The 22619-nt window shown below is 35.3% G+C and overlaps 2 protein-coding genes, 1 long non-coding RNA gene and 1 pseudogene across 3 annotated transcripts; all 4 read right to left on the bottom strand.

Moving 5' to 3' along the window:
- Window positions 1-164: 164 nt before the first annotated feature.
- LOC131934793 (prohibitin 1-like) lies at window positions 165-1080 on the bottom strand (annotated as a pseudogene).
- A 1496-nt stretch (window positions 1081-2576) lies between these two features.
- On the bottom strand, window positions 2577-5864 carry LOC131934826 (uncharacterized). The gene is made up of 4 exons (XM_059290953.1): window positions 5716-5864; window positions 4366-4505; window positions 3223-3409; window positions 2577-2596 (listed from the first exon to the last, which is right to left on the bottom strand). The coding sequence occupies exons 1-4, from the start codon at window positions 5792-5794 to the stop codon at window positions 2577-2579; spliced, it is 426 nt and encodes a 141-aa protein (XP_059146936.1). The 5' UTR covers window positions 5795-5864.
- A 229-nt stretch (window positions 5865-6093) lies between these two features.
- LOC131934803 (uncharacterized) lies at window positions 6094-7836 on the bottom strand. The gene is made up of 3 exons (XR_009385843.1): window positions 7723-7836; window positions 6404-6496; window positions 6094-6168 (listed from the first exon to the last, which is right to left on the bottom strand). It is a non-coding gene; the product is annotated as an uncharacterized LOC131934803 (long non-coding RNA).
- Window positions 7837-16789: 8953 nt separating this feature from the next.
- LOC131934827 (uncharacterized) lies at window positions 16790-21831 on the bottom strand. The gene is made up of 5 exons (XM_059290954.1): window positions 21736-21831; window positions 21096-21362; window positions 19019-19152; window positions 17959-18151; window positions 16790-16797 (listed from the first exon to the last, which is right to left on the bottom strand). The coding sequence occupies exons 1-5, from the start codon at window positions 21782-21784 to the stop codon at window positions 16790-16792; spliced, it is 651 nt and encodes a 216-aa protein (XP_059146937.1). The 5' UTR covers window positions 21785-21831.
- Window positions 21832-22619: the final 788 nt, after the last annotated feature.

Consider the following 22619-nt stretch of genomic DNA (forward strand, 5'->3'; position numbering starts at 1 on the left):
AATTTAACAATACCATCATTCGTTGAGTTATATTTCTAATAAAAATCTAAGAAATTAACCTTTTCCCCAACTCTTCTAGGTCAATATAATATAAGTAAACTGTAATAACTAAGATTTATAAGTAGTTGGTAAACTTTATACCTCGGTAATGAAAAGCTTATCAGAAACTGTCAGAATTAATCCTATTGTTATCACATCATAAAAATAAACAAAAAGCAATTGAAGACAGACCAAATCACTCAGGCAGTGAGAGTAGTGTAGGCTGGCCATGTAGCAGGTACACAATGTTCCTGGACTTGGAGAGCTGGAAGGCAATGTCCTCAGCAGCTTCAATCTTCCTCAGCTCAACCAGACCTTCACCAGCCTTGCCAAAAGCTTGAGCTAGAAGCTCTGCAGCTTTAGAATCACCCTCAGCTGATATAATGGCAACTTTCTTTTGTTGTTCGGCTTTTTCTACAATGTAACGAGCCCTCTCTGCTTCCTGTTGGGTTACTTGTTTTGCTTCTACGGCTTGTGTGAATTCTCTTCCAAATGTCAGATGTGTCAAAGAGATGTCATCAAGAATAAGACCAAACTGCAATGCCCTCTATGTCAACTCTTCACTATTTCTGGTTGATACAAGCTCTCTCTGTGTTATCAAATCACTGGCATCAAACTGGGCAACAACGGCTTTTAGAACTTCTGTTGTGATGGACGGCAGGGCCCTCTCATCATAAACAATACCAAGGTTTGTGTAGATCTTGGGTAAAGCTGGGACTTGGGGGTATGAAGAGAATTCTTAGTGTGATGTTCACATTTTGTAAATCTTTGCTGCCTGTAAATGTGGGAATATTCCTTGGCCCAGAACGAATATAAAAAATAATAGGTTTCTGGACCCATGGGATGAGAAAGTTTGTCCCTTCCCCAACTACCTCATCTTGTACACCACGTAACCTGTCAAAGATAACCGCTCTCTGTCCACCATCAACATTGTAAAGGGCTGATTGAACAACTCCTCCTGTTACAGCAATAGCGAGGCCAAGTTTTCCGAGGCTTTGGAAAATACGTGACATTTTTTACCACTGATGAAACCTACGCATGGAAAATACGGAAATGCAACGGACGATAACTAAACTACACAGGATGACTTGCATGATGACTAAACGATACGCCATACACAGGATCGATGATGAACACAATTTCCTCATCTAAACCCTCCCTGTTTTATATACCTCTATCTTTAATTCCTACCATATATGCCACTTTCCCCCCAATAGTTACTATGCTACATAAGTGTTCAGTTTATGACGTTTTATACAAAATATACAATAAACAGAATATAGCTTCAGGTTAGTCGAGTTAAACAAAAGGGAAGCTACTCTACTTCTTAAATTACTGCTAACATCCCCTGTATTATAATTATCTATACAACAACTTCTTAACAAAGTGGAGAAATATATTGCTATGATCTACTTAAACAATTTACAGCTATACCTCGATTCTAGTCAAAGGATATATACGTAGAATAAAAGATTGACTCAAGCTAGACCCTGCATGAATAACCGAAGCAGAACCAGTTTATTTTAAACGTCAACTAAAGAGTTTGAAGTCTACAGTTTTTATAATACATCACGCCTTCACCGCTTACGTATTCATCTAACATATAGATCTAGTATTTACTTTACGAAAATTCACAGGTGAAGCTCATCGGTTTAGTCACATAAAATATAACATTTATTTCATTTTTAAAACGTTTAAGATTAATTATTTTAAATCATTTTTAATTACATTGTATTCTATGTCTTTATTGGTGTATTTAAACTCATGTTTTCATTTATTTTGATATTTTCCTATTAGTTTGATTTAATGGTAGAGCATTCGTGACATTGTGAGTTATATAAAATTAAGGAATCTACTATATTGGTGGTAAAGTTTGTGATAGTAATGCGAAGAATGGAGGGGTAATCAATAACAGCAAGGATTAAAAAAAAAAAAACGTAAAAATAGTTAACATTATTTTACATTTTTTTAAAAATCACAGTATCCCCGTCGACGCAAGCTAACTTACGATTAGTGATGTTACTAAAACACATCAACTCGACGCTTTTCTTCACCGGGCACGTATTTAAGTTTGTCTGGCTCATATTCAGGCTTTCTTCTTCCTCAGTGCGTACGACTTCATGGGGAAAACGGCTCAGAGTTCTCGCGTCGAGTTTCCTGTCGTCTTCACAGTGTGACACCATCGAGTTCGTCTTGTACTGGGACTCGTTACTACAGCGGCAGTTATCCTGGCTATGGGATCCAAACCACCTGACATCACAGCCTGCAAACAGTTGATTAACAAACGCATTGTCTTGTGGCTATTTTAAATTCTAACCGATCATAGAAAATTAAACAAATGATCATTTAATGTATTAACAATGTAAAAGGCCAAAATAATTTTTAATATGCATATACTTAAAAAATGTTTTTTTTAAAAAGGATTTTTAGCTTGTTATGCTAATCTCTACAAATAATATGAATTTACAACGTAAAAACCAAATTAATTTGGAATATGTTTATACTTAAATCATGATTTTTTTTAAAAAAAAAGGATTTTAGCTTTTTATGCCAAGCTCTACAAATAATATAAATTTATTCATTTAAGCTGCGTTAGTAAAAAAATATTTAAAAAAATATTCTTTTAGTCAATAGTTTATTATTATCTTACCGAGCAGAGGGTGAGTAATGTATAAAATGAAAATTAATTTCCAGGACTTCGTGATCTCCATGTCAATGTCTGGCCTAATTCTCTGGCCTAATTTAAATTGCTTTTCAGCGGCTTATATTCAATACAAAATTATGATAAAGGTTTGTAATCGGTGGTTTCCAAACGGCCTTAATGTTTTTAAATGGAATTATAATATTTAATCATTTTAAAATGGGAGCCGGAAAGACACTTGCACGAATGCCGTTTGCCGAAGGCGGATTGCCCGAATGGAAACTTGCCCGAATGGGACAAACGCCCGAATGGACTTTTGCCCGAATGGGACAAACGCCCGAATGGACACTTGCCAGAATGCGACAAAAGGCATGAATGGAAGGATGGAAGGTTGGATGGATAGGGGATATGTTTATATTCCTAAACGAAACACGTTGTACGTACCAATATTTTTATAAAACATACTAATATTTTACTTATTTATTTTCAAATTTATTTACAAAGGTGAAGGTCACAACAAGGAACTGACTCAGGTATCTCACCTTTTCCCCGCCAGTCACGGAGCCAATCACATAATCCGTTATTTGTAAACTCCTTCACGTTGAACAGCCGGGTGTTGTTTTCGATGATTTCAACGACAAACTCAGACGGGATTTCGACACTCATCACATTCCTGTCATAGTTCTCGTCTAGCTCGGTGCGGTTGGTTTTCATTTGGGTAAACTCAAACTTTAGACGGAAGGAAATTGCAGAAGTTATAGGTTTATAAAGATAGAGTAAAATATATTCAATATTATGTTTATTATACAAGCTTATTAGTGTAAAAGGGGTCTCGTATAGAAGTTGTTTTTGTAGTAATGTAACAAGGGCTATGTTCAGGTTTATTTTGAAGACAATAATGAGGTGTAAATGACAAGAATATGGCGAATATTAGGATCACACAAAGAATAAGTTGAAAGGTTGAAAGGTACCGAGATAGCGACCTTTGAAGTAATTTAAACACTGTAACGTTTGTTGGTAGTGATAAGAGCAAACCGTAAAAATAAACGGCATAATGGTAGTAGATTGTAGTAAAAAATCTATGAGAATATTGAACAAAAATACGATCGATAAATGTATAATACCATAAACCTACACATACATATTACACCTACACCTATACCCACACTTACGTCTGCACGTACACGTACACGTACACGTACACGTACACCTACACGTACACGTACACGTACACGTACACGTACACGTACACCTACACCTACACCTACACCTACACCTACACCTACACCTACACCTACACCTACACCTACACCTACACCTACACCTACACCTACACCTACACCTACACCTACACCTACACCTACACCTACACCTACACCTACACCTACACCTACACCTACACCTACACCTACACCTACACCTACACCTACACCTACACCTACACCTACACCTACAACTACACCTACACCTACACCTACACCTACACCTACATCAACACCTACACCTACATCAACACCTACACCTACACCTACACCTACACCTGCACATTACCACGACACATTACACCTGCAAATTACACATTACATATTACACCTACACATAACACCTACACTTACACTCACACCAACATCTACACATACACGGATATCGACACCTACGTCTATACATTACACCTTAACCTTTACCTTCAACTTCTTGATAATCTTGCCATAGTCGATCCTTTTACCATTGACCTCGATAACTGTGACATTAAAACAGGCTCCCAAGACGTCGAGCACAAATGTGTATCCCAGGTCTGGCTCTATTGTTGTAGTACCAGTGATGCCTGTGGAGCAAACACAGTAGAAAAGAACAGTTGGTTAAAGGGGATCACGGGAACCAACACGGTTCTGGTTAGTTGGGAACTTCAAGGCTAAAAGAGATCAGGGAACACACACAGAGCTGGTTAGTTGGGGACTTCAAGGCTAAAACGGATCAGGGAACAAACGTGGTACTTGTTAGTTGGGAACTTCAAGGCTAAAAAGGGATCAGGGAACACACACAGAGCTGGTTAGTTGGTGACTTCATATCTAATGGGGATCAGGGAATAAACGTGATGAACGCAGGGTTAACGATTTGAGGAGTGGATACGAGGGGATGATCGGGTGGTAATTGGTTAGTTAGAAATGCCATGCTCCACTTAACTCATAAACTTGACACCTAGACTTTGCCTCCATAAACTTTCTCCAATACTCTTATATAGCACTAATGGGGATGGAAACTTGGGTTAAAGACACAATTTTTAATCAATTTTTACAGACTTAAACTTTCTAAAATATTATAGAATCTCGTAGAAAAAAGAATTGCACACCTAGTGAACAGAAACGTTCGGAATACTAGTACTTTATTAAATCATACGCTGTTTTTTGACAAATCGGAAATAGCGTAAAGTACTATTTGCGAGCACAGAAAATAACTCAAAATTTGACGAAAGGAAGAAAATTAGATCTTTTACATATATTTCGTTTATTTTTCTGAAACAGTAATCAAGGTTTAGGCTTTTGAAAAACCAAAAGTAGAAACGTTCCATTTCCGGCTACCGGAAGTCGTTAAAAAGTTGATACCGAACTACACATTCGATATAATCTTGCACATATGAAATGTCATCAAATGGACTGTAATAGTACTCAAGTTACTTTGTTCACAATCGGACACATAAACACACACAAACATATACGGACAAATTTGCAAAACTAAGTTTTTCCGACTCAGAGTGGTGTAAAACGTCGAGATTTGTGAAAATATCGATTTCATCTTTTTGCACGAGTACAATACTTCCTCTATGCTTCATATTTCGAGAAAGTAAAAATAAAATTAGCCCCTTCATCTATAATGTAAACCTTCACACCTGTAAAGTTAGTCTCTATAACTATAGCCTACACGCCCATAACACATATAAAGTTAGACCCTACAACTATAATCTGCGGATATTAGTTGACTTCCAGCTACTCATGTTATTAGAACACAATGTCCCCACGTTTTGCTCGATGACTTACCACTAATAATGTCATCACATGGCAAGTTCCCCACTGTTTCGTTAGCCGGGCACGTATTGAAGATGTTGGTGAATTCCATCTCGCCCAAACTCAGCCTCTGTCCGGTGCACTTGACGTCATGAGGGAAACGGCCCAGAGCGTTCAAACCGTGTCTGCTGTTCCGCTCGTTGATGTTTGACTCGTTCTCAATGGAGCACGTCGCATAGAGGGAATCGTTACTACAGCGGTAATGATCCTGGCATTGAGCTCGAAACCTCAACACATCGCAGCCTGGATATAACGAAGCTATATATTGAGGCTGTTATATATTAATATAATATTTTATGTTAAAAATATATTTTTTTAAGATTGATTTAAATTTCTCTTACCTAGCAGAGGGCAGGTAACGATTAACAAGATAGGTAGTTTCCATGGCCAGGTGACATCCATTTCAATGTTTCTAAATTCTGATCTCTATATCAAAAATATCGTTTACTAAAATTAATGATTTCTCTTCTTAATTGATTATCATGGTTATTGTAATTTAGACACGTGAGTGTTCTTATATTAAATTTTATTTAATTAAGTAAATGTAGCTTGTTACCATACATATCAAGTAGGATTGAACCGTTTACATTTTTAAAAAATGTGTTAAACATCCACCCTTACACATGCACAACCACACCAGTTATGTGCTGTATAATCTTACTCAGTCTATGTACATCAGGTATTGTCTTGATAGCATCAGTGCCTTCCAGCTCAGCGGCTCTTTTAACTGGGTATGTTTTTAATGTTCTCTGACCTGCATATGTTAAAACCTTATCAAAACACAAAACTGCTAAATACATTTTTTAGCAAGAAATGTACTGATAGAAATAAAAGTATATTTTAATAGTAATCTATTGTTTTAGGTATACAAATTGGCCAGAGCTAGTAATGTGAAAAGAACGTTAACTAATTAAAATGGTAAACACACAAGTATAGTGTAATATATTGTATCAAATATAATAGAAAGCAATGTCTAAGTATAGCATTATAGGCCAGAAATAAACATTAAACATCAGTGTTTGAGAGCAAGATATTCTATATAAACAGCACCCATCTGTTTTGTTATATAGCTTCACTGAAATTATTTTATAATATACAAAAAAAACAACTTTAAAACAAGGGTTGCTAAGTTAACAAGCATTGTTGCATCTGATGAAAACATAACTAGATCTAATCTTTATTTAATACTTAAAGTTTAAATAAACGTGTTTAAAATAAACCGGGAGTGATCTCCCCTAAACTTTCTCAAATATTCTTATATAAAACAACAGGGGATGGGAACTCGGGCTATAGACATGATTTTTAATCAATTTTAAATACTTAAAGTTTTAAAAATAGAATAAAATATATAGACAAAAGAAGTGCACACCAAGTGAACGTAAAATAAAAACGTGCATAATAGTACGCAATATTATTAGTACTTTAAAAATTTACATTAATTTTTTGAGAAATCGGAAGTAGCGTAAATTACTACTTCCAGTAAACGGAAATTATTCAAAATTTAACAGAAGGTAGAACATTAGATCGTTTACCTACATGTGAAATTTCATTTATCTATCTGAAATAGTACTCAAGTTATAGGCTTTTGAAAAATTCAAAGAAGGAAAAGTACCACTTCCGGTTATCGAAAATCGCTCAAAAGTTGATACGGATCTACGATTTTGATATAATACTTATATATGAAATTTCATCAACCTAGCTGTAACGGTACTCAAGTAATCGTGTTTACACACAGACAGACAGACACACAGACACACACACACACACACACGCACACACACACACAGACATACGGACAAGATTGCAAAATTATGTTTTTCCGTATCAGTGAGGTGTAAAACGTCGAGATTTGTAAAAATCTCGATTTTTTTTTGCACGATTACAAGACTTTCTCTATACTTCGTATATACGAGAAAGTAAAAATGTACTAGTTCTAGATCTATCTTCGGCCGATGTTACGTGCCTGAAACGATAGATTACCTTTTAAATATATTGACCAGTTGTAATTTGAAGTAAAATTATTTATTTTCCTTGTACCCAGCCCCCCCAAAGAAATGAAACTTTAAGACCACTGCTAAGGCATATGGTGTAAACAATTGCTTTTAGATGTTATGAAGGCCGACTCGTCCAAATTCAATGCGCAACGGTGTAACACATAAAAAGGAGCGCAACAAAATGTATATGTGTCGAGTGTGTGTATGTGTGTTTGGGTGTGTGTTGTGTTTGTGTCTGTGTGTGTGTTTGTGTGTTTGTTTGTGTGTGTCTTTGTGTTTGTGTGTCTGTGTGTGTCTGTATCTGTATATATATATATATATATATATATATATATATATATATATATATATATATATATATATATATATACGTTTGTGTGATAAGGTGTATGTGCTTGTGTATGTTGTGTGTCTGTACATAGAAACAAGATAACTTGAGTACCGTTCTTGTTAGGTTTATGAATCTTTACTAACACTCCACATAACCAAACTTTTCACTCCAGGCAAACAAAGGCTTCAAGAAACATATGCAAACTCTTCACGTTATCAAACTTTACACATTAATAAACTATTTGCAATACCAAACTCTTCACCATCCCCTTCACTGCATTCAAAACCTATTGCCCCTCCTCTACAACAATCCGTCCAAACCCATGAACAGCGAGATCCATCCCATATAACCCAAACCCTTGACGTAGTAGATTTCATCCAAATACGGCCAAATCCCCTAACGTAAACCAAAAGTTTTAACAGCTGTTTTGACATGTATAGCACCTAATATATATATATATATATATATATATATATATATATATATATATATATATATATATACATATATATATATATATATATATATACATATATATATATATATATATATATATATATACATATATATATATATATATATATATATATATATATATATATATATATATATATATATATATATATATATATATATATATTTATAATATTGTAATTGAATATGACAAATACTATATAATGGTTACTTGTTTCTACTTGCTCGTAGAAGAACTATAGAGAAAGTATTGTTATCGAGCAAAACTAAACCCAAAAAACAACATCATTTGACAAACATCTGACAAAACAGAGAAAAAATTCCTAACTATAAAATACATTTATGAAGAAAAGAAAAACAATTGATATATAAATATTTTACAATTTAATACCAATTGAAGGTTAATGTTATAACACGTTTCATATAAAATAATGTGTCTAAAAATAGTATTGATATTATTATAATACTGTATTATTTTATTATAATGCTTTGTTTTTAAAAAGCAATCTCAACAATGTTAAAATCTATTTCTTTCTTAGCCGATGTCCTTTAGCACTTGTGATTTTTTTACCCGTGTTTTCCTTTTCTCTTTAAAGATACGTGTTCACAGTTTTATTCTAATATTTCATTTAGCTAAATTACATTTTTTTAATTATAAATATTTTCGCCCGAAAACTCGAGTACCTAGATATCTTATACATGAGGCAGGACGAGAAAGATGACATTTTTTTCCATGTGATAGGATGTTTTTTTTTAATCACATTAAAAAATAGAATGGAGGGAAAAAATAGATAAAATAGCTGAAAATAAACATGTGAATTTTACAGAAGCGGGAAAAAGAGTAGCCTGTACTTTTTTTTTGGTGATATTCTAAGATACCTATTAAAATCATTCAAGTGCAATACAAAGAAATTGGAAATGGGAAATTCGTTCAAATTTAGAAAAGTTTAAAAAAAAAAGTGATGTTTGTAAAGCTGATACAACGTTGACATAGCGATAAAAACCACATAGGCTGGTCGATGTGCTAGCGGTGCTGCAGAACGTGGTCAACCCGCAGGTGCAGCCTGCTGTTGGAAAGCGGCTATCTGTTGCGGTAGGTTTAATACAAATTGATTCAATTGATTCAGTCTTCGCCTTCTTTGCCAAATATCTGGGAAAAAAACAAAGTACAACAAACCAGATGAGCGAGAACTTAACATTGTTCTCTTATTCCACACAGCGGAGCATGGAAGTTAAAAAGAAAAAATTAATTACATGATTAAAAATATCTGACCTTAACCCCTTATGCCCAGCTCCCATTGCTAAATACTGCAAATAAGAAATACAATAGGGCTAGTAAGTCTCTGTCTTTCTCGCTGAAAATTCAAAAACTCGTTTTCCAGGGAGAGATACATATTTGAACTAAATAATTTTTTAACATTGTTTTTATTTATAACACATAAAAAAACATGGCGGCTGTTTGTTTCTTGGCCTTATTTCAATCTTTTAAAACACTAGGAGTACTCAAATATAACAATTATATTTTTTTTACTAAAAAAAGAATCAAATTGAGTACATATTCTATTAATATATTGTAACTACGTCACTATAACATGTTTCTTATCCCAATAGATAAGAACAAACTATACGCGTAGTATATATACGCTTATATATATATATATATATATATATATATATATATATATATATATATATATACATATATATATATATATATATATATATATATATATATATATATATATATAGGCTTATAATACGCTCTAAAGGCATGCTCAACAGACCATATCAATACCACCACCCCACACACACCAACGCAAATCTGGTGAGCCGTGGTTCAAGCCGAAATGTTTACAATCGTAGAGCCGGGTCGAAATAGTGACAGCTGTTAGGGGCAGATAATTTAGTTTCTAAACGATTTGAAAGTAAAGGGAGGTAATAAAAAGCGCTGCTTGAACTTTACATTGTCGTCTGTAAACTGTCGTCATGGACGGCTGCTTTCACCGGGGCGGGGGTGGGGGAGGGATTTGGGATAATCGTCCTTCACGAGCTACTGATTGTGTTTTAAAACAAAATATTTTCAGTCGCTGCATTGGTAGTGTCGAATTCACAAATTATGAGTTACTGATAAGAAGAAAATAAAACAATTAAATAGCGGCGTATGCTACGTCGCTGGTCAGCTCATGTACAATAAAATAACTTACTCAAAACATAGACCGTTGCTATGAAGATTGTTACACCGATTACAGCAATAGATGTTTCTTTTAAATCAGAAAGTATCAGCATCATTCTGATGCTCACATTCTCATTCCTATTCAATAGTAATAAAGGAAAACATTTAGTAAAAGTCATTGAAACATTGTTTACAAAAAAAAGAAGAGAAATAATCGAGTTAAAATAAAACTATACGTACCAATCAACGCATTTTCCTGATCTATCACATTTTTTAAAAGTGAAATCTTGGGCTGTAAAAGAAGTAAAAATGTCTAGATATTTATGGAAAAGGAAGTGGAAAGCTAGGAGTAGTGGTACAAGAGATTTTTTTTATTAACACGTTTTTCTTAACAGCTTCGCGTTTGTTTGTTTGATTGTTGTTAAAATTGACATCGAAAATTAGCCCACTTCTGATTGCTCTAGAGATATGAAATTTGGCATGCAGGCTATTTTCGCCTAACAATTTCAGATGCAATCATAAAAACTAGCAATTAGAGACCTAAATTAGCTTAATGAAATTACGCCCCAAGGACCATAAAATTGAGGACATGATTTCTAAAGCAAAAATTATCAATCCAGATATATCAAAATATCAAAATTAAGAGGTTTTATCAGTGGCGGAGTGGTCTAGCGGTAGAGAGTTGGACTGCTAACCCGTTAGTCTCGAGTTCGAATCCGGGTTGGACTGCTAACCCGTTAGTCTCGGGTTCGAATCCGGGTTTAAGTCAGTAGACCGTCCCTGAGTCCACCCAACTCTGATGGGTACCTAAAAAACTCTGATGGGTACCTAAAAAATCCTCTAAATTTGTATGTATTTAAAAACACTTAGTCAAGTCATTAGATAAAGTAGAAAATAAACTATATAAAAACTTTTTAAAAACCACGTTTTTCATGTGTAGCAACGGACTAAAAAGGAGAAAATAAAATACTTAAAAAAAACTTTAAAAAAAACACGTTTTTCTTGTGGACTAAAAATTAGAAAATAAATTTTGTGCTTCCTCGAGCTGTGCAGGTTCTTGTGATGACTCTTCATACATTTGATGACAAAAAACGTGGGTCGGGCAGATGGGTCGGGAAATTTGAAATTTGTAAATCACAAGATTTCTTTTCATGTAGCAATTAAGCATTATTGTACTAGTCTAGTAGTGTCTACGTTTACAACACGTATTAACAGCTGCATCAGTTTGACATTCTAAAAATAACCATTACGATGCATTGCAATGTTTAAAAAACCTCTACGGTAGTACCTCGGTAGTACCACTTGGCAAGAGGGGTGTTAAGTTTAAGGCAACTTGATAATGTATTTGCTTAAGAATAATCGAATTAGAAAATGTTATACATAAAACTTCACACATAATTACTTTTATATACAGTTTGAATCGTGTGATTAATTAAAAAATAATTACCATACAGACACAAATACAACTATTAATGGCACCTCTATTTAAATTTACTTATGAGCAAACTGCGTATTGGTGGGAAAATTTTGACAAGAACGTCATCACGATGAAGTAGTAATATTCTTACAGTTTGGGCGATAGTGATTACGATTACAAATTATATGAAACAGTTACAACCCCCTCCCCATGGACCCCTCTGTAAAAAATATAGTCATAATACCACTGCTACTTATTTAAATCCATTTCCGTAATATATATTTGTGTAATATATATTTGTGTAATATATATGTATGTTTAGAACAGTCATCTAAAAACTGACGCTATGTTCACTCTGAGTTGGTTCTCTCCCCCCCCCCTACACATACCTCACCACCTGATCTGTTAAGTACATGTAGAAAAACGCGTAATGATGTACCAAAGTACCATGCCGCCAGAAAATTAGCTTTTTAAACCTAAAACTGTGAATATTGTTTTTGCAATTACCAGTAAAAAGGTGTGTGATCAATACAGTAATCTAACCCATACCTATCACTATGTTAAAAATTGATCTTTACAGAACACAAAGAAGCAGTATTTAATTAAAATATATGATCTGAACTAAAAGACCGATATTTAGTTAAATATAGGCTGTTATTCCAATGCTACTCGATTAAATCGCAAAGCGTGCTTTTATATCAACTCTGATTTTAAAAACTTTCATTATGTTGTAATACTTTAGCATTTATGATGACTTTAAATTAAATTCTGATTATTGACAAAAACATTTTGTAAACACGAATGGCATTAAACAATTTCATTATATTCTAAAGTAATTATTTATTTGTTTTGACTTTTATTATTAAACTAGGCATGCTGCCCAGCTTCGCTTAGGCTTTCGAAAACATTGAGAATTTGAATGCTTAATTAATTCGCCTGAGGGTCGGTCTACGACCTCAAGAGTTATGAAGAGGTTCCTCCGTGGACATTTTTTTTCGATTTATAGCTCATATAAGGCACCGGTCAGTCGAGGTCAGTTTTGACCCCCTCATCGTAGACTTTTCGGCCAACCGGCCCCCGTGTTCTGTCGCCCCAAGGCAAGATCCTGTCAAATTTGAAGCGCCTGCGGCGCCGGGAAGTGCCCTATCGGGTTTAGCCCGAGCATAATAAAAAAAATACATTAACCAAGTTGACTTGGTGTGTCTCGAACCCGCACCACCTGCGTGGTTTATAGTACACTAACATCTCCGCTACTTATAAAATTCGGAGAATGAAACACGTATTTTAAAATCTTAACTTACGCGAATATGCCTATTCTTTCAAATTATTTTTTTTTATCCCAAATTAGCCAGTTCCAAACAAAGATTTTGTATGAAATAAATAAGTCTTGAAATAGTTTAGTCCTAATATAGAAATTTATTTTTGGAATAGATTTTAGAGTCTAAATCTAGATCTTAGCGTCTACGTCTATTTATTGCGTAGATTTAGATTTAGTCTAGATCTAGAATCTCTAGATCTAGAATCCAAATAAATAAAATAAATTTTATGAGTTTAGGCCGGAAAAATTGTATTTTATACATTTCATAGTGTACGTAGATCTAAATCTAATTTGAATAAAATAGTTCATTTCTTTTTATTGTAAACACGGCAGATGACGTTTTTTTTTTTTTTTTTTTTTTTAAATACTTTTATTTGCAATTAAAACAAGTACATCAACATCACATTTTTTACATAGTTTCAAATGAAAACGAAAGGTTTTGAACATGTACATAATGAATATTTGCGTGATGTCATGTATATGATTATAACAAAAATTACAAAAGATGGCAGTAAAAGGGGTAGATGACGTCATTAGTTAATGTATAAACATTAGTGACGTCACAGTTTTATGCGTTCTTTTTCACACGTATTAATGCTTTTCCGGTTGCATAAATAATACTGTTTCTCTACATTCGAATACGCCTTTATTTTTTATTTTTCTTCTTTAAATAAAATTGTGGTTATACATTTAAAACATCTAACATATTATTTTCAACAAAAGTCCGTATAAAATTCTCGATATATCGCTGCCGTTTCTGACGTGATGTCCGGCGAAAATATTTCGCGGACAGAGAGAAGTGCGCACATGGGGAATTATATATTAGGATCTGTAGATATATACATATTTATATTAAGAGAGTGATTATTTCCCCTATTTCACTTGTCTTAAATAATTTCCCAGGAATTATTATGTAAGAAATTTTTTTTACAAGAATTACAAAACAGATTGTGTTACGTTCATTGTTTTTGGTTGTAGTGTGTGTATATTTATATATATATATATATTTTAGATTGATACAATTTTTGTTTTGTCCGCCTACATTGTGTGTTTTTTCTTATTTCTTCAGAGTGCTACTTTCAATTTATTTTACATCATAGCGAAGTAATGACATACAGCTAATAATTATATATATATATATATATATATATATATATATATATATATATATATATATATATATATATATAATACACGTATATAGATCGTGTTAAAAATTTGGCGCCTTTTTTGCTCTTTTCGCTCTCCCTACAACGAAAACCTGGATACGCCTCTGCACAGGTGGGTTTTATTTTGTTTTGAAAATTAGAAACAGTAGCCATATTATGTCCCACGTATGAGAATTAATTTTTGATTACGTTTAGGGAATACTGTGGATTATACTTAAGGAGAGGGGCAAGATATTAAATGAGAAAGATATAGGTCTAGGGTAGTGGTTCTTAACATAGGGTCGATTTCTTACTCTGGGTTTGATCGAACCCCAGGGTTTCGGTGAGTCATTGTCGTGGGTTTGGCGGAGGTCAATTCACACACACCTGACTTATAAATATGATTCACGATAGGGTTTTGTCAGAGCGGAGCTTAAAACTAATAAGTAGGGTTTGTTGAATGCGGATAAAAAAACGTGTGGGGTTCGTTACCTCCAAAAAAGGATAAGAACCTCTTGGCTAGTTTATAGCTGTTAGCTTTAGATTCGGCTCATTTGTTTACTGTACGAGTTGGGACATTGTATAGAGTGGGCCTAGATGAGGTATTTAATATCCATGTGTATTTACTATATTTAGTCCTAGTTAAACAAATCATTGATTTTAGTAGAGTCAGGCTTTTGCGACCAAAACATTGAAGTGCGTGAAAAAGCTTTTAAATTACGTGTTGTGTGTCTTAATCACACACATATATGTATATATATATATATATATATATATATATATATATATATATATATATATATTTATATTTATATTTATATATATATATATACGAGCTGCATCCCGTGCTCCGCTACGGTAAATCTTTTTAAAACACAACCACAACCACAACACAACCACAACCACAACACAACAACACAACCACAACGCAACCAAAACACAACCACAACACAAACAAAACACAACCACAACACAACCACAACACAACCACAACACAACACAACAGCAACACAACCACAACGCAACCACAACACAACCAAAACACAACATAATCACAACACAACCACAACCACAACACAAACACAACACAACCACAACCACAACACAACCACAACACAACCACAACACAACACAACAGCAACACAACCACAACGCAACCACAACACAACCACAACACAACATAATCACAACACAACCACAACCACAACACAAACACAACACAACCACAAACACAACACAACCACAACCACAACACAACCACAACACAACCACAACACAACACAACAGCAACACAACCACAACGCAACCACAACACAACCACAACACAACATAATCACAACACAACCACAACACAACCACAACCACAATCACAACACAACCACAACACAACCACACCACAACCACATCACAACCACAACACAACCACATCACAACCACAACACAACCACAACACAACCACAACACAACCACAACACAACCACAACACAACCACAACACAACCACAACACAACCACAACACAACCACAACACAACCACAACACAACACAACACAACCACAACACAACACAACCACAGCCACAACATTAGAATCACCACCAAACAACACGCTTTTTTAGGCGTCCGCGCTCAAAGAGAGCCTTTATTTTAGTCACATAAATAGATCCTACTCCATAACTTACAATAAAACAATGCGATGCAAATAAATGTACGGCAAGTGGTGTTTACTTTTATGGTTCTAAGAAAACACTTTGGTAATGTAATTAGAATCACCACCGAAAAACACGCTTTTCTCAGGCGTCCGCGCCCAGAGAGAGCCTTTACAGCATTCTCTATACTATAATTCTAAAATTTCACCATCTGTTAACACCGAAAAACAAAAACAAAAAATAGTGATTTTGAGAGATCATAGACTAATTAGAAAATAATATAAATAATCTTAACATTTATCTATTTAACTTATGAACTTTAACATATAATAATCAATGTGGTAGTAATAAAAAAAAATTAACTTCAATTATTGAGAGTGAGTTGACTATTAAAAACACGTTTTCCCCGGCGTCTAATTTCACCATCTGTTTTCATAACACCGAAAAATAAAAGCAAACAGATAGTGGTTTTTGAGAAATCATAGACTAATTCGAAAATAATCAAAAATAAATAATATAAATAAACTTAACATTTATCTCTTTTAACTATGAACCTTAACATATAGATATATTATTGAATGCATAGTAATAATAAAAAAAAATTAAGATAAATTATTGATGAGTTAAATATGTTTTCAAATTACCACCCTTGCAAAAATTACAAAAAAATAAACCGGGAGTAATCTCCCCTAAACTTTCTCGAATATTCTTTTATAAAACAACAGGGGATGGGAACTCGGGCTATAGACATGATTTTTAATAAATTTTAAATACTTAAAGTTTTAAAAATAGAATAAAATCTCGTAGACAAAATAAGAGCACACCAAGTGAACGCCAAATAAAAAGTGCATAATAGTGCGCAATATTATTAGTACTTTAAAAATTTACATTAGTTTTTTGAGAAATCGGAAGTAGCGTAAATTACTACATCCGGTCAATGGAAATTACTCAAAATTTAACAGAAGGTAGAGAATTAGATCTTTGACGTACGTGTGAAATTTCATTTATCTATCTGAAATAGTACAAGTTATAGGCTTTTGAAAAATTCAAAGTAGAAAAAGTACCACTTCCGGTTATCGGAAATCACTCAAAAGTTGATACGGATCTACGATTTTGATAAAATACTTATATATGAAATTTCATCAACCTAGCTGTAACGGTACTCAAGTTATCGTGTTTACACACGGACACACATACACACACAGACAGACACACAGACATACGGACAGAATTGCAAAGCCCAGTTTTTCAGACTGGATTACGCATAAAACCTCTTAGTTTTGATAAATCTGGATTGATAATTTTTGCCCGATTAAAATAAGTCCTCTAAACTTCGGATGTGATGAAGGACGGAGGTGTAATACGGTGAAAATTGTTAAAATTTCAAGTGATTTTTGTGCACGGTTACAATACTTTCTCTATACTTCGTATATACGAGAAAGTAAAAAGTTGAATTAATTAGTTTTTTCGACCTACTTTTAAGAATAAAAACGAAAATGATATTTGACATTGATCTTTTTAACATGTTTTAGCAATGTGCGTGTATTTAATATTTAATATATATATATATATATATATATATATATATATATATATATATATATATATATATATAAGATTAATAAGGTACATAGTATGATATACATTTTGAAATAGAAAAAAAAATTCTTCACAGAGGTGAAGGTCAGAACAACAAACTGACATTAGTTTCTCACCGTTTTTCCGCACGACGCGGAACTTCTTGGAACTTCCGGCTAGTGTAACCCCAGTGACGATGTAATACATATGGTTTATGTCGCCAATAGTAATAATATATCCAAACTGGTTGCAGGCCTTTATCTCATCGAAGTCAGAGGTCAAGGCCAGGTCCAGCTCTCTATCGTTGGTCGTGGTAACGGTTAGAATTAACTAAGGACGGACAAAAAGGTACAGCTGACAAAGGTTTAAACAGACACTCGTAAATTATCTTTGTTCTATTGTATTTAAAAAAAAACAAACAAGCGTGCAACAGATTATATTACTTTTCTTTTTTCTTTCAGTCCCATTACAACTTCTGTGATTAAACATAATTTGACATCAATAATATAATTAAACATTAAGCCTAGATTATTTTTGAAGTGAAAATAAAGTCTAAGTAATTTCAATGGGGTACGTTTGCTATCATAACATTTCAAAATACACTGACGGCAGGAAAGAAGAGTTCACGTGTTTCAGTGAGGATAGTGTAATCACAAGTCTGCCGAACTGCATTTACTTTCCCTACCGTGAATTACGAACTCATTAGAGGTGGTTGGGTTCATGGCAGTCTTACAGGAAGAATCCTGGGATCCGAACTCCTGACTTTCAGGTTAGCAGTCAAACGCTCTACCATTCGAGCAGTCCGTTTGTAAATCACTTGTGAACTATCTGCGATTTCTGATGTTCTAATGTGTGGACATCTCGATTAAGAGAAATGCATCGTTTATATCATAGTGTCTACGCAATCTCTCTCTCTCTCTGTCTCTCTCTCTTTTCCTGTTTGTCCCCAAGACACATGGGGCAGATAAAGTAGAGTTCATCTGTTTCAGAGACCTCTGCCTTTGAAAGGATAGTGTAATCAGCACTATGCCCAGTCGCCTCTTTTTCCATTACGTGAGTTAGGTACGCATCAGAGCTGGGTGAACTCAGGCACATTCTACTAACTTGAACCCGGATTCGAACTATACCTTCGGGTTGAAAGTCTAGCTCTCTACCGGTAGGTCAAGCCAAATTAAACACCACTCAACTGATTCCTACCTTGGCTTTGTCGGTCTTTTCTCCATTGACCACTCTTTTAAGGAAGCTAAAGCAGATGCTCATCACCTTAACCAAGTTGTCGACCTCAAATGTGTAGGTAAGGTCCGGCTTGGTGGTGCCATTGCTGGTGCTGCCTGTGGAACAAAGAAGGTGCTGGCAAGTATGGAACAGTTGGACTAATGAGGAACAAACATGGTGCTTTTAAGTAGGGAACAGTTGGACTAATGAGGAACAAACATGGTACTTTTTAGTTGAGAACAGTTGGACTAATGGGGAACAAACATGGTACTTTTTAGTTGGGAACAGTTGGACTACTGAGGAACTAACATGGTACTTTTTAGTTGGGAACAGTTGGACTAATGAGGAACAAACATGGTACTTTTTAGTTGAGAACAGTTGGACTAATGGGGAACAAACATGGTACTTTTTAGTTGGGAACAGTTGGACTAATGAGGAACTAACATGGTGCTTTTTAGTTGGGAACAGTTGGACTAATGGGGAACAAACATGGTGCTTTTTAGTTGGGAACAGTTGGACTAATGGGGAACAAACATGGTACTTTTTAGTTGGGAACATGCAGGGAACAGCTGGGCCTAATGTTAAACTGAGGAACATATCTGGTTATATCTTGTAGGGAACTGTTGGGCCTAATGTTGAGCTGGGGAACATATCTGGTTATATCTAGTAGGGAACAGGTTGGCTAATGGAGGTCAAGGGAAGACAACTGGTGATGTACAGAGTAAAGATATGGCGGAGGGGTTTCCCTGGTGTGTTACGGAGTGACTTTGCGGCAGAGACGTAGCGAGGGGGGGGGGGGGGGTTTAGGGTGGGTGCAAATCGAAAGTTTGAAGGGGGGGGGGTACAAATCGAAATCTTGAGCGGGGTACAAATCGAAAGTTTGTCCCCGGGCGCCGGGAAGGGTCGCTACGCCGCTGCTTTGCGGACAGGGTCGACGTTGGAAATAATCAGCACGAAGTCTTTATATAGATTCCTTTTTCATTTATTGCTCTTATTTATTACTTAAACTTGACGATGACGAACGGACGATAACTAAACTACACAGGATGACTTGCATGATGACTAAACGATACAACAAAAACAGGATCGATGATGAACACAATTTCCTCTTCTAAACCCTCCGTGTTTTATATACCTCTATCTTTAATTCCTACCATACAGTGGCGTAGGCAGAGGGGGGGGGGGTTTGGGGGGGGGGGTCAGAACAAACTACAAGGCAGCAGTTGTTTAATTTTGGAGTTGTCTCTCCTAGAAGAGCGGCTGTCCCCAGCTATCGAGCCTCATCTGCCCGAGGGTTCGAACTCGAGACTTTTCGGTTTAGCAACCATGAGCTTTACCGACTGGACCACGCCGACACCTAACTTATCTTTCATTGTGTATAATTGATAGGTAGGCCTAGCTAGCGAGGAGAACAGAAGGTGTTAGGAAGCGGTTAGAGACGGTCGAGATGTGTAGGGCTACAGTTGATAATTAATGAAGAGAGCGGTCAGATAGGTAGATCTAGGAAACGGCAGACAGTAGTAGTAGTAGAGAGTATAGAATAGTCTAGTTAAGTAGAACTTGATTTTATAATTTCATTGAAGAACTTTTGATTTTGAACTTGGAACCTGTGTTGGATATTTCTGTCATTCATTCATTCATCATAAAACACCCGTACTCTCACAACTGGTGTGCTTGAAGTAAATCTAAAACACCCCTACGCTCACAGTGTGCCTGTGTTATGTTAAATGTGTCTGATTTTTAGCTAATTAGTTATTATTTTTGCTTTGTCACTAATATCGTTCAGCGTGTAGTAAGGCACATTGCGTTTTGAGCAATAACTAGTTTCATAAATTATTTTTTTCAAGCAAGTACATTTTAAACTATATAGGCCTATAATTCACGTGAAACGGGTACCGATGGCTAGTCTACTATATTGGCGGTAAAGTTTGCGATCGTAATGCGAATAATGGAGGGGTAATCACTAACAGCAAGGATTTAAAAAACAACGTAAAAATCGTTAACATTATTTTTACAATTTTGAAAATCACATGCTCCCTATTGATGCCAGCTAACTTACGATTAGTGATGTTACTAAAATACATCAACTCGACGCTTTCCTTCACCGGGCACGTAATTAAGTTTCTCGTGAAGTTTGTCTGACTCATATTCATGCTCTCTTCGTTCTCAGTGCGTACGACTTCATGGGGAAAACGGCTCAGACATCTCGCGTCGAGTTTCCTGTCGTCTTCACAGTGTGACACTACCGAGTCCCTCTTGTACCAGGACTCGTTACTACAGCGGCAGTTATCCTGGCGATCAGATCTAAACCATCTGACATCACAGCCTGCAAACAGTTGATTAACAAACAGTTTTTGTCTTGTGGTTATTTAGACTTGTAACCGATCATATAAAATAAAACAATAATCATTTAATGTATTTACAATGTAAAAAGTATGTTTATACTTAAATAATGATTTTTTTTAATTAAAAAAAGAGTTTTAGCTTGTTATGCTAAGCTCTACAAATAATGTGAATTTAAAATGCAAAAAGCCAAATTAATTTTAAGTATGTTTATAGTTAAATAATGATTTTTTAAGGAGTTTTAGCTTGTTATACTAAGCTCTACAAATAATATGAATTTATTCATTTAAGCTGCGTTGATAAAAAAAATATGTTTAAAAATAATTCTGTTAGACAATAGTTTATTATTATCTTACCTAGCAGAGGGCGACTAATACATAGAATGAAAATTAATTTCCAGGACATTTTAATTCAGGAAATGAAGAAATAAAAGTAGATTTTGCTCCCGGCAGATGTGTGTGCTTTTCCAATTTCAATGCTCAATGGTGTGTAAAAAAATTTATTAAAATAAACAGTGCGCAATATAGTTTTACATTGTATGGAATACATTTTGTTAATACGCAGTTCAATTCCACGAATAGAATGTACCGTTACACAAGTCAAGAGAAGAGCAACTCAATGACATAGAAATAAAGATGGCAGGCTCCTCCACTGCTCTATTCAACCACTCCAACACTCTATCACACCTCCATTCCAACACACCTATACTCCACCGCTCATCCACTCCTCCACTCCACCACTCATCAACTCCTCCACCCCCCCTCTTTTCATCCACTCCTCCACTCCAACACTCCACTATTCCACCACTCCTACACTCCTCCGCTCCTCCACTCCTTCATTCTAACACTCTTCCACTCCTCCACTCCTCCACTACTCCAAGCCTCCACTCCTCCACTCCTCCACTCCTCCACACCTCCACTCCTCTACTCCTCCACTTCACCACTCCTCACTCCTCACTCCTGCACTCTACCTCTCCAACACTCCACCACTCCTCTACTCCTCCACTTCACCACTCCTCACTCCTGCACTCTACTTCTCCAACACTCCACCACTCCTCTACTCCTCCACTTCACCACTCCTCACTCCTGCACTCTACCTCTCCAACACTCCACCACTCCTCTACTCCTCCACTTCACCACTCCTCACTCCTCACTCCTGCACTCTACCTCTCCAACACTCCACCACTCCTCCACTCCTGCACTCCACCACATAACCAAACTCGCGCCATCATTAAATTCAC

The sequence above is a fragment of the Physella acuta genome, unplaced genomic scaffold, assembly GCF_028476545.2.
Source record: "Physella acuta isolate Inbredline_101_S28 unplaced genomic scaffold, ASM2847654v3 ptg000118l, whole genome shotgun sequence".
Taxonomy (NCBI): Eukaryota; Metazoa; Mollusca; class Gastropoda; family Physidae; genus Physella; species Physella acuta.

What these genes read in the sequence shown, in the direction of transcription:
- LOC131934827 (XM_059290954.1), bottom strand. Translation starts at nt 21,784, where the DNA reads ATGTCCTGGAAATTAATTTTCATTCTATGTATTAGTCGCCCTCTGCTA. An exon ending in TATTAGTCGCCCTCTGCTAG is followed by an intron (nt 21,363 to 21,735) that starts GTAAGATAATAA and finishes AACTGTTTGCAG; the next exon opens with GCTGTGATGTCAGATGGTTT. An exon ending in AAAAGACCGACAAAGCCAAG is followed by an intron (nt 18,152 to 19,018) that starts GTAGGAATCAGT and finishes GTCCGTCCTTAG; the next exon opens with TTAATTCTAACCGTTACCAC.
- LOC131934826 (XM_059290953.1), bottom strand. Translation starts at nt 5,794, where the DNA reads ATGGAATTCACCAACATCTTCAATACGTGCCCGGCTAACGAAACAGTG. An exon ending in AGATTATCAAGAAGTTGAAG is followed by an intron (nt 3,410 to 4,365) that starts GTAAAGGTTAAG and finishes TTCCGTCTAAAG; the next exon opens with TTTGAGTTTACCCAAATGAA. An exon ending in CCGTGACTGGCGGGGAAAAG is followed by an intron (nt 2,597 to 3,222) that starts GTGAGATACCTG and finishes TATTATTTGTAG; the next exon opens with AGCTTGGCATAAAAAGCTAA.